General features: G+C 36.5%; 1 protein-coding gene across 1 annotated transcript in view; it reads right to left on the bottom strand.

The window, feature by feature from the left end:
* Window positions 1-286: 286 nt before the first annotated feature.
* The window catches only part of GABRA1 (gamma-aminobutyric acid type A receptor subunit alpha1), a 38,419-nt gene continuing 22,285 nt past the window's right edge, over window positions 287-16,420 (bottom strand). Inside the window, exons 6-9 of the mRNA XM_080627180.1 lie at window positions 12,872-13,015; window positions 7,367-7,519; window positions 4,212-4,414; window positions 287-1,089 (exon numbers count right to left, since the gene is read on the bottom strand). Coding sequence (XP_080483306.1) covers window positions 781-1,089; window positions 4,212-4,414; window positions 7,367-7,519; window positions 12,872-13,015 — 809 coding nt within the window. The 3' untranslated portion in view covers window positions 287-780. The remainder of the gene's footprint in view (window positions 1,090-4,211; window positions 4,415-7,366; window positions 7,520-12,871; window positions 13,016-16,420) is intronic.

Genomic DNA, 16,420 nt, shown 5'->3' with positions numbered 1-16,420 from the left:
AGTGATGAGTAAAAGCTATCTGTAAAAGCATCCAGGAGTTGTTTGGATTACACAGGTGATAGAGGGAACTTGGGATCTGCACTTGGTTGTGCAACTGACTTGAAATCTAGTCTAGTGACAACTTAATGCTTAGAACAAGGCTGCAATAAGACAGCAGATTAAAGCATTTGTTACCATTAGATCTTACGTGTTATACAGTGATAAACTGTACCTACAGTGAGTAGATTTCCTTTTTCTTTAAAGACCATTTAATGTTATAATTCAGGTGTTTTGAATATAGAAGGGAAAAGGGATTAGGAAAATAACATCTCTTATTTGATTCAGCGAATGGAAAGCTTTGCATCCTTGAAAAGATTATAAACAGTGGTTGAAGAAATGGTACAATATAGAATGTGCATCGGGAATATCATATTTTCCCACTCCCTACTATCCTTTGAATAAAAATATCCTTTTCACGTACATATACAATACCTCTTGGGGATGTTCAGTACTAAGCTACCTACAAATAGTTCCTTTCTTTTTTTTTTTTACCTTTTTTTTCATTACTCTACAACTCTCTCCCACTTTCAGAATCACTTTTCCAAAGTATATAGCTTATATTGTTCTCTCCCTCACCCACAGGTTTTTAAAATATACCGCTATATTTTACCTTTTGTTAAATAAAGAAACCTTTATTTTCTTTAAGACAGAGGCAATGAAGCAGATGGGAATTACTGTACGTGAAAACGGAAAGCAATTCCCAGAGCAAATGACAAAACAGAACTGTACAAATAAGTGAGGTTATTGGTGTGGAGTTGGAGCTTTTAACTGCGGCTCCCGGTTTAAATAGGTAGCCCAATAGACTAAGTTGAAGATTCCAAAAAGCAATGGGAAGGCTATTCTTGATAGTCGATCAATTTTACTGACACTGTTAAAAGTTTTCTTGGGTTCTGCAGGTTTTGTTTCTGGCTTAACTTCTTTGGGCTCAATCGTTGCACTTTTAGCTATGGTTGCCAGCCCAGGGTCCCTTGCAATATTAGGGGTGTAGCTTGTAGCTGCAGCTGTGTATGTGTTATTTTTCTTAATGAGAGGATCCTTCACTTTCTTTGGCTGAAGAAGAAAGAAAATGTTTTATTCTCGCTGTCTTCTCAACAGATACGATTATGAAAAAGTATACTAAAATTTTCCAATTAAATTCATACCAAATATTGTAATAATCTGTAAGAAAGAAGTTAGGGTCTGGATACATGACTTACACAAAATATTTAGGTGAAGACAAAATAAAAATCATTAGTCTGCATTATTTGCATTAGTTAAACCAAATTAGATGATGGATAAACTGTAATGAGGGCTTTTACTGATAGCTAGGCTCACTGATCGACAAAATTACCGTTAATATTAATCAGCAGTGACTCATAATTCAATATTCCTTTAATCAACAGGACTGACACTTTAAAAGACACTGAATTTCTTATTGTAGCTTTTCAATATTAAGACAAATAATGTGTTACGAAGCATTCTAACATAGTTTTTATACATTAAAATACAAAATTATGTGACCATGCACTAAAAGAATGAATCATTTAATAAACTGCAACGCTACCAGTAGTCTATTCATGAACAGCTTTCACCAAGCACACATGCGTTATGGAATAGAAACTTAATTTTCTTGTTTGAATGTTACAATTGGATCATAGTGGCTGAAATGTCATTCCATATACAAGGACTTAAATAGCTGTATCATTTGTTGCATCCACCTAACTATCCTGCTAAAGTAAGAGTGTATTGAAAGTCTTTTAGTGAAGAACTTATTGATCAGAAAGAAAATCTAGATTTTTCCCCCATGTCGTTATGTTTTCTAGTCTTCTAGGATCTACTTGTACAAAAAAAAAAGTAATAATAGCTGTTGTATTACTTTTTCATAAGTTGAAACTGACATGATCCTCATCTGACAGGAACACTAGCTGGAATTCAACTGTCCTTGTTGCAGACAGTCCAAACCCTTCCTCTAGCACTGCACCATGATAAACATGAGAGATGTACTAGATCTCTAAGGTGATGTAAAGGAAAGCATCACTTTGCTCCTAGTGCCTTTGTTTATGAGGAGAAAAACAAAAAAAAAACAACCCCAAAAATAACCAAAAAGTCCCAAGAGCTTAGAAAATCTTTAGGCAGTTCTTGGCACAAAAAGAGCAGCCACGTGTCATCCATTCTATCGTCTTCTAAGGAGAAAAGGATTTAAAAAAAAAAAAAAAGATACGTATAAATAGAAAATATCAGCAGAATATACTCCATTATATTGTTTCCCAACATAGTAAATATAGTTCTCTCTTTTCAAGAAGCAGATGAATAACAGAGGCAACATTTTTTTACAGTCACAGTACTTTTTATGATAGATCAACTACAGACTAATAGTTACATAAACCACCCAGTGGGGGGAGTTGACAAAGAGTTCTTGTTCAAGAGATGAAAGTTTCAGGGAGCAGAAATACTATATTATTTAGAATACTTCCTAGTACAAGCAACTGCCTCAGCATTAGGACTCTTCTCAAGTATAACCAGTCTCCTGCAGAGCACTTGGGAAATTGAAGGGAAGCTGCAAAAGATCAAGTGGGCAGAGGCTTTTCAAAGCATGGCTTGGAGCCCCTTGGGGCTGAAATGTTAACTTTCTGCTACTTAGGAAGAAAAGAGATTCACATGATGACTGACGTAGATGCTCTTTATTTCATGACAATGACATTTGGCTTAGCTTGAGGCTCAGATAAGGCTATAAACTGTCTTAGAATATTTCTGCTGAACAGGAGGAACAAACAGGTTGAAATAAAAAATAGAAAAGAAAAAGGGCAATGTCAGGAAGAAGATTTAGTTATATGTCCATTCCTCTCCTCCTGAGCAGGAAGGCTGTTAACACACTTGCTTAATATGAAGCTGGTCCTGTTTCCTTAGCTAGATACTCTAGTGAGCAGCAATACATTGAGCAGCCAAAGTTTCACTGATGTTTCAGGAGGATCTTTCCATAGATTTAAATGTCATGAGAAACCTGATCTGCAGACAGCCCTGACACCAGTCAGGGTCTTAATATTTCATGTCAGATTCAACTTATGAAAAGGTAATACAACAGCTAATTACAGCTCTAAATTTCATTAAGGTGCAATGCTCTGTTCATTGTTAGTTTGCCTTCCTTGCCTTTCCTTACATCTGCAGATAATGCATGTTTTTGACTTATATCAAATGACACATAAAGACCCTTACCTGCTGAGGAATGCAAAGCCATAAATCTGCCAATGTTTTAAACAGTGTTTGAATATTGTGTGTATATGGTGGGGTGGTTTGTTTGGTTTTTTTTTTTCTGAAAATGTAATTTTCTTTGAAACAAATGAAATGGCTGATAGTAGTAATATGTTACAAGGTAGGTTATATTAGCAAGGCAATATTTAACATATAAGGATTTTTTTTTCTTTTAATGCAGCCTGGTTTTTACAATGGATATGATGAAGATAGGAGACAACAAAGAATCAAACAAATTATTAAAAAAAAAAATAATTCTCTTTCATCCCCTTCAAGTTGGTTTACAGACCATGTCTGATCCCAGACAAAAGGGAGTCAGTGTGATGTCTCTCTGCTGCATTCATGCATTCAGCATTGCATAGTCCCAGCAAAACTGTCAATGCTTTCCCCAAAACAAATCAGTTTTTCTGATAGAGTAAGATGTAAAAATACTATTTCTAGTTATAAAAAATAAGGAAACAATAGGAGGCAAAAGAAAGAAAAGTCCTACAGTGATTTATTTGATCTGATCACACAGCAGTCCTCCTGATGGTCATGTTGGGGAGCAATGTACTTAGGAAACTGTCAAATATAGTAGCCACAGGATTTTTTTTCCTATGTTTATACTTGAGGCATCCACTTTTTCTCTTACTTGCACACTAATTTAAAAAAAGATACTCAATTATCTTTTCTGCTTAGTAGCACAAGTCAAAATCTTAATAAAATTTTAAATTACTAATAGCATTAAATATCATCCAGTATGTCAAAAGCAGTATTTAAGTACTCAATGTCTAAATAATTATTGTTTAGGTGTAGAAATGCGCTGTGAGAATACATGAGGAAACTCTCTGGAATAATTACTTCCTATTCTAAATAATAAGAATTTCTAACAGAGTAAAAAACCCCATGTAATGACCAAAGATGAGGCAGGATGACCTGTTGTAATAGATATTAAGTGGTGTTACCTTTTCAGGAACGACGCTTTTGCCATCCCATGCATAGCCTCTCTTTGTGAAGTAATTCACAGTTGCAAACTCAATGAGTGCAGAAAACACAAAGGCATAGCACACGGCTATAAACCAATCCATGGCAGTGGCATAGGCCACCTTGGGGAGTGAATTCCTTGCACTGATGCTCAGAGTAGTCATTGTCAGGACAGTTGTCACTCCTGCAAAGCAAAACAGTTTAGTGTGTTTAGATCAGTGTCTATGTTAACTGCCACAACAGATAGGAAAGCCTTATCTTCACCCCTAACTCTTATAAACTTCCCCACTTAAGTCCAGTTGTTAATTGAAGAGATCAGAGTTCAAGTTCTGTGGGAATTGCAGGATCTGCAAAACATCTTTTATACCTTTATTCTTTGACATTGTTGTAGTAGAATAATGTTTTTAAAGTTGTCCTGGAAATTATATTTTGAGATGTGGACTGGATATTACTTTCTGCTTCCTGCTATTCGGAGAATCACTGTCTCTGTACCATATTCGTGCCCTGTGAATCATCCTGCAGATGTAACAATTCAACATTTTTCATTCTTTTTTGGAACAGTTCTAAGGTATTTAGATACAAAACTAAAAAGGTTGTTTGCATTCAGCTTATTTGGTATATACTCCTTCAAATACATACTCAAATGTACTAAACTTGATGTGATACTGCATTTGTTTGTATTGATGGGTTTACAGATTTCTGACCCTTTATTCACTGCTGTCCTGAAAACAGCAAATAATTTATGTAAGAACAATAATAATATAATTTACATTTCCGATACCAGAGCTTATCACTGCTGATGAACCTTTTCCCTTAACTAGCCATGGAGAGCAAGCAGGACTCCATTGAACTGACTGTGCTTGCAGCTGCTTGAAAAAGATTCTGCAAGTGCAGGCTGGGCGTTTACATCAAATCATATGTGCAGGAGTTACCTTGACAACTGCAATGTCATGTATTGGATATGTCTTGTGAGCTTGTCTTTGCTACACTGTTAGTGAAAATATGCAGTGGTCTAAAACAGGCAAAATAATAATGAGCAGTGTATTTTTGTGCTGGTGTAAGAAGCTTGAAAGAGGAAGCAGTTTCTCTTCCCTGACAGATAACCTAATTTTGTCTTTGACCCATTACTGGAGATCTTACGTTTCACTTACATAGTAGCAAACCAGGATTTATAATTTATATAAACTGTTGTACCAAGTAGACTAAGAGGCGTAAGTTGTGTTTCTGTATGCAAAACTGTCTGCAATACTGTTTCACTGCCATTAAGAAATGAACAAGCTATCTTGATACATAACCATGGAGTAAACACAAGACTATTTACTAAGTATTTGTCTTCTAAAAGGAAAGCTTTCAGAAATATGTGGGTTCTTGAGCCTGTGAAAATAGCATCTTGAACACTGTGCTTGGAGTATGTGTGAGGAAGAACGACTGAGGGACTTGGGGGGTTTATTCTGGAGAAGAGAAGGCTCAGGGGAGACCTTATTGCTCCCAACTGCCTGACAGGAGGATGGAGCCAGGAGAAGGCTGGTCTTTGCTCGCAAGGAACAAGTGACAGGACAAGAGGAAACAGCCTCAAGCTGCACCAGGGCAGGTTTAGATGGAGCTGAGGAACAATTCCTTTTCCAAAGGGTGCTCAGGCATTGGAACAGGCTGCCCAGGGCAGTGCTGGAGTCACCGTCCCTGCAAGTGTCCACACACCATAGATGAGGCCCTCAGTGCCATGTGTTAGTGGTGGCCTTGGCAGTGCTGGGGTAAGGGCCGGACTGGGTGATCTTCAAGGTCTTTTCCAACCTGGTTGATTCTATGATTCTGTATTATTTATTGTGAGCTTAGGAAATCTTAGAAATTGTTCTCCATCTAGGACCAATGAAGTACAGCATTTCAAACTAATAATCTGACATTTCTTTTTAAATGGCATAAGCAAAAAGAGGTAAAATAGTTACAATTTCAGTAGCTTTGACTACAGAGGCCCATAAAAATCCCAGGTTAATTATCAGTGAAGTTGATGATAAAGACTCAGGGCTAATTTTAGATGTTAATCTAAACAGTATTATGCAAATCAAATTTAATTTTACTGTGGTCTAAACCATTCTTCTGTAAACACACATCTATATATCAACAGAAAGCCTCTACTTGGTTCATGAGATCTAAAGCTATGCAAGTTGTGATTGATTTCCAGAGGCACTGGGAAACTAAAGCACAGCTGTAAAGACTGCTAGAAAAGGTCAGTAAAAATAGTTCTTGAACAAGAGTTTCAGAGTCTGCATTTTTCAACATCAGTCCTTGTGACTCTCTGACCAATGTAAATGGCAAGTGCTCTTTGGCAAAGCAGAAAGGTGCATGGGTTCCTGTTCCAGCAGTGCCTTGAAGCAGGAAAACCAGTGTAAAAGCCAACTTGGTTGTGTGTTCTTCCACCTCCTCCTGTCAAAGGTGTTTTGGTGTCCCATCTGAACATCACAAAAAAGACTAGGTCACGGCAGAAATCCCAGGTTCTGTTTTCCTTAATTGAAGATTTTTTTACTTTTTTTTAATTATGTACTTGACTTGGATTAATATCTCTGAAGTCTATGCTAGTTGTTTGTTTCTGATTTTAAGATGTTTGCAAGAGGTGGTTAAAGCACTAGGGACCAACTGTGTAAACTTTAAGATTGCCTTTTTACTGCATGTGTCGAGTGCATCTGTTCACTGCTGTAAGCACAATAAGCTGTCACTGATGTCAAGAGCAGACCTTTAGCAGCAGCCTGCAGAAGGGATTGATGGATTAGATATTTTAAGAATTTTCAAAGGGCCTAAGGATGTCAAATGACCAACACCCATTGATTAAAACCTTTCTGACAGTCCCCACTATGAACGTCATTGCTGTTGTCAGAAATGATTTATTAATACATTTCTTGTTTTGGAAAAATCAAACTGTAGTGGGTTGCTCAAGGTATTTTCAGGTCTTTTCACAATCAGTTTAAAAGCTTTGGTCCTTAAATCAGTTTCTGTTACATCTTTGCAATGAGATGTTTTAGCTACTGTGTACTGCACTATGCCCAGGCTCGTGCTGTTCTTCAATATCATGTTATGCATAAGCATAAAATTTCCTAAGCCTATTTGGCTGATGATTGCCAAGCAGGTTATATGTCTTGCTTACCAAATACAGTTCTTGCTGGAACAGATTCTCTATTAAGCCAGAAGGACACCTGCGAGAGTATCACTGTCATGATGCATGGCAGATAAGTTTGGATGACAAAATAACCAATCTTCCTCTTCAAATGAAAATGTGTAGTCATAACAACATATTCCCCTACAACCAAGAAAAACAGGAACATTAAAGCTTTTATAAATATCCAAATTAGAAGGCTTTATAGGAAATACTTTTTTCATTATATCCATCCCTATTATAAAAAAAGAAAAAATGTACTCACATCAAATTGGGTCAGCTTTGAAGAAAACATTTAATAAAGAAGGTTCTGAAGTTCCACTAATAATACAAAACTAGACAGTTCTAAGAAATGCTAATTAAACTTACATATTTTAATCTCTTTGAGTAGTGAATGGAAGTCTGCATTAGAGGCTGTTTAGGCCTCTTGTGAAAGGTCTTATTCCATTAGAAGATAGAAAACCACCATAATATACACATGTAGACATCAAATAAAGACTAAATCAAGACAGGTTCTCAGAAGTGTTTCAGGGCCAGGCTTAAGATGTGCTTGTTGATGTGATTGGGTCTGCATTCTCACTGTCTGTGCTTTATGTATTCTGAAAATTTTGTCCCTGTTCTGCTAACTCAGTACTTTACTAAATGAGTATTCTCTCCTAAAGTAAACGGGCAATGAAAGACTATTTTTATTGCCACTAACTTCTTGGGTGCTATGAAAACATACGAGCTGAGTATTCTAACTGCAACTGAAAGAAATCATAAGTATTTATATAACTCTATAAATCTTTTGTGCCAGAGTACAGCAAATAATGCTGGATTTTTACAAACAGTATATTCTCAAAAGATTGGGAAACCTATTGTTGTGGCCTTTTTTTTTAGTTGATTGTTTCTTCTTATTATGCAATAAATATTACCTTAGGAAAGGAAAAAGTGGACATGTAACTGAATGGAAACCGCTGTCTAGATTAGAGATGACATGTGAAATTACTGTTACTCTATTTTAAAATGTAGGCAGCTGGAAAAAGAAAGTTGCTCTCATACAGGAAAAACTTAAATTGGATTGAAAAACTGTGTCTAGACAGTGACTGCTTATGCACCAAGCATGTCAAATGCCCTTTTCTTTAATCCAGAGTCTAGAAGAACATTCATTTGAACAATCTTGCTCAATGTATAACCCTCAGGAAAGTTTATAAATAAGATGTGACAATACTCCTGATACGATTCAATATAAAAGACAGTAGCAAAGGGGGAAAAGAGAATCAATTATAAATTGAAAGATATATGCAAGAAAAATTTTCTTTTAAAAATAGGACTGGCAGAAGTAGCATAGCAGGCATTATTACTTGAATTTTGCCCACCTTTCTTTAACTTTCAGTGTAACAACCTTCTTTTCTACTGTACCAGAGATTATGATCTCATGAAAAGTGCCAGTCTTGGCTAGAAGAGTTAATAATTTAATTTTATCTACAAAAATATGACGTGGGAAGCTATTTTAATGCAGTCAGATATAGAATGCTCACAACGATATGTCAGCATTAATTCAGTGATTGTAGATGGCAAGTTAAGAATACAGAGTGAACACACCACTGTACTCTGAAGCTTTATTTAGCTACTTAAATTATCAAAGTATTTTTAACCTCTGGAAAATGGGAATAAGATTCAAAGCATAAAGGCAGTTAAAAAGACGAATTACTTTAATCTGTTAAGTATTGCAGCAGATCTGAGCTAGAAGTCAGATAAAGGTAGTGCCACAAGGAATGCAGGCAAAGCACAAGTCTAGAGTAATGCCTACAGTTCAGTTGGGAGGCAAAACCATGTTTTCCAGAATCCAAAATACCAATGGACTGCAGTTATTTATTAGCAAATAATAGATCTTTGAGATTATTTAAATAACTATTTAAATAACTGCAGGACGTGAAAGTACTCAGTTTTTTACTGAATCTTTAGCTTCTCACATTTTACGGCTTTCTCTAACAGAAAATCTTTCTGCTGACTACTATCTAACTTCCCAAGAATTCCTCCGTAATTCTCTTCAAAGGCCATAAAATTCCATAAAGCTAAAATTTCAAATAGTTCTTGAGCAAAATATTTCCTGTATTCACATCATCTGATTACTAGGCTTTCATAAGTTGTAGTGCAAGGTGTAGTTTATGCATCTTAGGTTCTCTTATCTCCTGTTGTCAAAGAAGTTAGAACAAAGGTATCTCTTTTTAGGTTTCCTGGAATTCCTGAATTCTTCTATAAATGTGTTGATGAAATAAATTTGGTTTTAATTTTATTTGTTCCTTGAAGTTTAAATTAGTTTCTATGTATTTCAGAATACGAAGCATTTAAAATTATGAAACAACTCCATCTACATTAACTTAATGTTTTGAATGATTCTGTGATTTCCACATTTAAATACTTCCAGTGCTCTGGCTGCAGTTTTTAACTAGCCCTTAATTCTATAGTGTATTCCAGTGCTCAGGTGGTATAAACTAACCTATGTCCTTGGAAGAAAATAGTTGATAATTCAGTAACGTGGCATCAAACCTATTACTCAGTGATCCGTAAACTATTTCTAACAAACCCAGTTTATCAGGTGAACACCTAAAATTGATGTTCATCACATCAGACATAAGGTTTGAGCTGGCGACTGAGTGTTACCTATAATAATACTTTTCCTGTCACTGCAGGTATGACGTAAGGCTTTCCTTGTCACTAATTTAAAACATAGCATTTCTCATTTATTACTTTTGCCATGTAACCGAATAGAGAAACTCTTAACAGCATCCTGTCAGAAGATTTACAGAATAACAGAAAAAAATAAACCATTGTGAACATAAATCCTGATAATTCTCAGAGCAAAGCAATGTTTTCAAGGTTCAAAAATAATTCTATGTAAATAGGAACTTGCACAAGCCCTTTAAACATCTGTTAAGGTGCTTACAAAAAAGATCACTTTAACCTCTTTCTGAGTCAGTGGCTGGAGACGGACAGGTGTTTCACAAACATAATAAATAAATAAATCAGCATTTGTAGTTACCTTGTTCTAGATCCAGAAATAAGAATAGCAGATGGCCTTTAGCAAAGGAAGGAATTAAAGGCGGGGGGAAGGGGACAGGGAAAGGACTTTATGGATTTATCAAGTCACTTAATAGTTTTGAGAATGTTTAGAGTAACCCAGTTACACCCAGTATCTTGGAAAATATGTGTCTGGAATTTCAGGCAATTGCAAATATTATCTTAAAATTGCCCAAGATGATGTAGATTCCTTTAATGATCCACAGAATCAGAGCTTCATTTTCTTGCCTAATAAAGGTGCTGAGATTCTTTAAGTGAAGATTGTTTTCAGTTCCTTTTCTCTGTCAGGTGAGTCATCATCCACAACTCTGAAAGCAGGGAGGGATTTCATAATTTTTATTACATATATCATATCTTAAAGCAGAGATGATCAGAGGACAAATTTTTGCTGGAGGATTTTGTTGAGACTAGCTGCTCACTTACCTGAATGAGTAGAAAAGTAATTATTAACCACTTCCAATCCCCAACACTATTTTGAGGAAAGCAAAGCATTTTCCTTTCCAAAGCAAATCAAGAAGAATTTTTTGTTGAGACACTGAATTTGGAAACAATAAATATGTTTGTTGTATATTTTTATCAGGTAGCAACTAAAGAGGATTGCAAGTTTGGCAATAAAAAATTCTTTAATGATTTTCTGGTATTTTGTTTTGTTTTGGGTTTTTTTTGTGATAACCATTGTAGTTATTTCTTTGTAATGTTATTCTGCACCTAGTCAACAGCATCTTTATTTCAGCAACTATTAATTATAGTGTATTTTACTTTATGGATAGGCATGGTAAAGAGTTTCATGGGTAGAAGAAGGAGGCAGATTTCAAACCTAGGAAATACTGTCAATAAAACTATTTATTTCTTCATAGAAATACAGGAAGAATTTTTACATTTATGTTTGCCTTCAGTTCTGTTTAAAAATTTATCATCTGCCTTTCTTAACAATTTATAAGGTGCTTCTCATGTTACTATCCAATTACCTTGAGCTATACCTGGTACTGCCTATTTAGGTATGTTCCCACGCTTACAAGTCTCTTCTGATCATCCTGCTGCCCTTATAATGGATACAGCCAGCAGAGAATTCTCAAATGAGTGCAGAAGCGCAGGCACACAAGCTGCCAAGGTCTCCCTGAAGGAGTAGCTTCAGAAAAGAAAGAGCAAAGAGCTCGAGATCCTTGCTGTTCCTCACAAATCCCATTGACTTTACAGCAAAGGGCAGCTGGGGTGAATTATTGGCTCCACAAAAGTCAATGGCAACATTTCTAGCTGTGGCCAGGCCAAGAGATGTCCCCTTTTCCTTTTGCTTGTCTGATCCACGCCTCTGTGCTCCGTAGTGGAAGCAGTGAATCTGCAGGAGCAGTTGTGTTGATACTGCCTTTGTACCCCTAGTACTGCTATTCCACTTCTTTTATGATTACATTAACTGAACAGAAGCTTCCAAGTAGTAAGCTGAATATTGGTCCACTAGAAACTTTTGTCTGTGAGAAATTCTGTTGGCTTAATAGAGCATATGAATATACTTTGGCAAACGAAATATAAAATTCAGATGTGAATTAGGATTCAGCTTGAAATTACTCACTTTTCCTTAAATGTTCATTGACTGTATGAATGACACATTAGAAGGTTTTATTTATGCAGGTGTAAGTGTACTTCTCAAAGTTGGGTGCATTCAAAGCAATACAACTACTTCTAATGCAGCGCTTCTTTTGGTCCACTGAACAGTCAGTCTAGTCAACACTTTGAGCTCTTGTTCATGCGTTACGCTCAGTTTCTTACTGTATTTGGGTCTTCATGCCACTTCCAACTTAATAGGAAAACAAACCCCAAACAAAACATCTTAAACACTACAAAGTGAAAAGCAATGTGTTTTAGCCAGTTTTAAGGTTACAGATGTTGGCTATATTTCTGTATCTCATTACTAGTTTTGGGGGTAAAGCTGGTGCTAGCATTAAGACATCTAAATCCTGTTTGAATGTTCCAGATGGTTTTTGTTTGACGACATATTTTTTTCAACTCTCTAAATGCCTCCCTGAGAAACTATATGCTGGCTTTTAGCAACTTCACTGCCTCCAGGAATGTGATCCTTGAGGATTCATATTTTTATACAATTATTTTTCTTTAAGCTTATATAGTAAGCAGACAATATAACAAAGATATGAGGATTGCTTCTTTATAATGTAAATTACTGTTTTTCTGGCTAGATCTGTCACTATGGGAAGCTTTTTAATTGGTCAAATATTTTAACCACTAGTAGAAAAAGGAGAATCCCATGATGTGTTGTCTTTTCAAACTCATGGTTTCCTAATCTGAAGCACATATATTGCAATTTACCTCTCTAATTCTTTGGTCTTTGCATTTTTTCTCCTGCTTTAAATTATGTTTTGGCAGTTAAATAGGACCCTTAAAAAACAAAAACAAAACCAAACCCACAGCATTTTCACAGACCTGTACTGGACTGAACAATTCCAGAGTCCACAGTTTGTCCAAGGAGATCATATTGGTTCAATCGAGAGCCATCTTCAGCCACAACCACTGACCTTGCTGGTTCCCGTGTCCATTCATACACAACCTCTGCTCTTGTATAAGCATCTAATTTAAAAAAAAATACACTGCATTTCAGCTTTGCACCTTCTGTTGCCACATGGCTTTATCAGAACAATGTTTTGAGCAGCTGTTTTGATATTAAATCCTCTTTAATTACCTGTAGAAACCCACAGGTAGCTTACTGGAACTTTTTATCTAAGGGGAAATAAAACTGATTTTACAGGTCATATGATGATTAGCTAAATAACTGCTGTAGGGGTGGATTAAGGTTTGTCCTCAATGGCATCAAAATCTTTCTCTTCCTTACATCATCTCTCCATTTGGTTATCTCTCCCTCACACTGACCCTGCTGAGTAACAGACATAGAGACATTTCTGAGGCTGCCTAGGCTCAAGTGAGGTTAAAGCACATTAATCTAATGTTTTTGCTTTGGTTATTTCTGAGAAATGCTCACACTCAGGTTCACATTTACCTGAGACTAGAACAAAGCAACAGAGAACCACTGTGGATTCTGAAAACCTGAGTAGTCTAGTATGTTACATAGGTGACTCAGTAGCATCCTACATATGCTATCCAGGTTGTTTTGTGCTGTTATTTGTATGTTATTTATTTTATTTCAACAATCAAACTATATATCAATATTTTTAATCTTGGTCCCATTGTAAAATTCTGCTGTCATTTTGCATAATCTGGGGTCTGACTCTTGCTATGAGCAGTTAGGGTGGGAGTTAGTTGTCTGTGTAGAGGCATCTAGTGTCATTCTTCACACCTAAGGGCATCCAAGACCATGTATGGGGTAGACTGTGTGATTACAGCCTGCACAGAGCTTGCACCCACTAAAGTCAGCTGGAAACTGGGTGGGACATCTTAGGGTATCTAAAATGATACTAGACTACTACCTAGAGGGTGAGATTTGTCCCTTTTTTCGGTACTGGCAAGCAGGAAAGGAAAGGGAGGAATCTGATTCACTTGACTTCATTTGTGAGTTAGTAATTTTATCTTATCGATGTAAGAGATAACAGTAATTGAAGAGATGGTGTTGAATGGAGTGTGCTGGTAAATTAATTACATGGCATTTGATCCTGCATTATTGAAATGGAAGGGTGCTTTTACCCTCAGACTTCATATTCCCCAAGCACTGTAACATATACATAGCTTTTTAGAATCAGTGGTAAATGCAAGTCTATGTCTTAAAAATAATGGCCACACCAATACAAGAATTGGTTTGCTAACCTAATCACATAAAGAGCGGCAATAATATTAATTTTGAAGCCTTTCACTTGTTCTGGAGCATGAGAGCAGTTTGGAAAAAAAAGTGACTGATTACCTAAGCTGCTGAGAGCCAGTGGATTGAGAGGGAAGGGGGTACACTCATCAGTGCTGGAAATGAGTTTGCCCTGCCCTGTACTTCCCGATTCAGTGCTCTGTTCAGCTTCCATCGTCGGCTTTCAACTCTGATATTGCATAAGTGGCAGCATAGTCTTTTGCTCCTACAACTGCTGCTTTCCAGAGTGGCCTTAGTTTTAAACTGACAATCAGATTTTTGTGCTAAGTGTTGAGGAGAGCATCTGCCTTTCTGATTTTGTTTTGCCAACATGTGGCTTTTTGTTGTTCCAGAATCTCTTTAGCATTTGTCACATTGAATTTATACTGGAATAACCTCTAGCTTAAGCTGCTATTTTGGCAAATCACTTTAGCCTTGGAGCTGGGTCAAACATTTATCGGCCTCTACAGTATGGGCAGAGACCATAGGAGACGTGCAGTTCCTTCAGTATGAGGCTTTTCTGAATCCAGCTCCAATGTGATGAGTAACAGTGGAGGACATGGAAAACTCATATCCAGTTTAATCCAAAACAAACACAGCTGGGCAAACAGTACCCTGGGGAGCTACTAAGTGTAATATTGCAGTCTGCACTTACAGCATGGCTTTCATGACAATTAAGTGTCTTTTTCAGTACTTTTTTCAGTACATTGAGATGATTATATTGAACTTTAGTTGTTTTACAAAAATGTCCCAAATGTATTTAATATGATTCCCACTGAAAAGTGGCATTTAAATATAGAACTGTTCTTTTTTCTATGTACAACTGCAAGTCCCATTTTCATATCATTCTTGAGTCCAGCCATTTGTCCCATGGAAGATATTTCTATTTAAATCAGTAGCTAATTATTGAAACAACTATTCTATAATCTGATAGTTACAGCATATAACCTGATGAGAAGGAGGGGAAGGTCCAGCTTTAAGGTTCTGTTTTGGACAGTTAATTCCCATGCAGTGTTTTCAGTAAAGCCACGTTACAGAAGGAATTTCTCTCCATGAGGATCCCAGATTAGAAACTCACTTGAATTTAGTAGGGGAATGCAGTTTTGCTGAAAACTCCTTGATTTTGTCTCATGGCCCTTCCCAGCACTTGGAATTACTTGCCTGGCGTAGGCTTGTTTAGGACAGCTGACAACGATAGTCAGCTAGTGATCAAAACAGAAAAATAACGAAGATAGCCTGTAAAATGTGATAGATTATGCCTTCACTCTGACTTTAGAATGCTAGTTTTTACCTTGGACTTTAGTGTAAGAAATGGTCTTTCTGTGAGAAATATCACTGATTTTTTTGTTAATGTTCATTTAAGAAAACTATATATAATATAATAATAAAAAATATTTTGCAGGATAAAGAGGAAGACAATTTGGGTACAAAAGGCATGCAGATATACTTGCAAGTCTCTGCTATCTTGTTTTTATCTTATGGTGTGGTTCTGGAGTTGTATTCAAATCCATATTATCCAGCCCTTTTCATTTATAATTTCTGCATCTCTTAATCATTTAATGGAAGCAAGATCCTAGTAATCTGGAAAACCATGCACTTTGTGAGCCAAGAGTACACTAATCTGAGACACAATGGGCCAGAAAGAAATAAAGGTAGGAAAAACATGGGCACTGTTGTGTGGACTAGGGAGTGTCTGGTGTTTAGGCTGTGGCTCAATGATGCACAGATGTGGTAGGTTTTATATCCAGTCTACAGAACTTCAATCTAATATTTCACATTTGTTCAAAAACTGCTGATGGTTTAACTTTGCATTAGCAGGGTTTATGCAGGATTAGCCATCTTCCCACCTCCCCCATCCAGCATGTGCTCCCCATAAACACTGTCATGGGCATTTCAAAAGAAATTCGATCCTGTGACCGCTCCAGATCTAACTGGGATCTCCCATTATTAAAGAAGAACCCACTGCAGCTATTTGCCCTATTATTAGCCTGAGTAAGGCTTCCCCTCCACCCTCTTCTGTTTCATTTGAGATTTCTAAAGATTTGTTTTAAGTGCTGTAAGAAAGCTTAAGGTTCTGGAGTAAACTATTCTTGTCAGTGATACTCCAAGTGCCTATGAGCTTTTGTTCTCTACATCTTATCTAGGAGGCCAGTAGCTCTTTAAAGACCTAACATCAGTCCTTTCTC

Source organism: Psittacula echo, assembly GCF_963264785.1.
Source record: "Psittacula echo genome assembly, chromosome: 11".
In the NCBI taxonomy this organism is placed as follows: domain Eukaryota; kingdom Metazoa; phylum Chordata; class Aves; order Psittaciformes; family Psittacidae; genus Psittacula; species Psittacula echo.
This window is presented reverse-complemented; position numbering and strand designations above follow the sequence as displayed.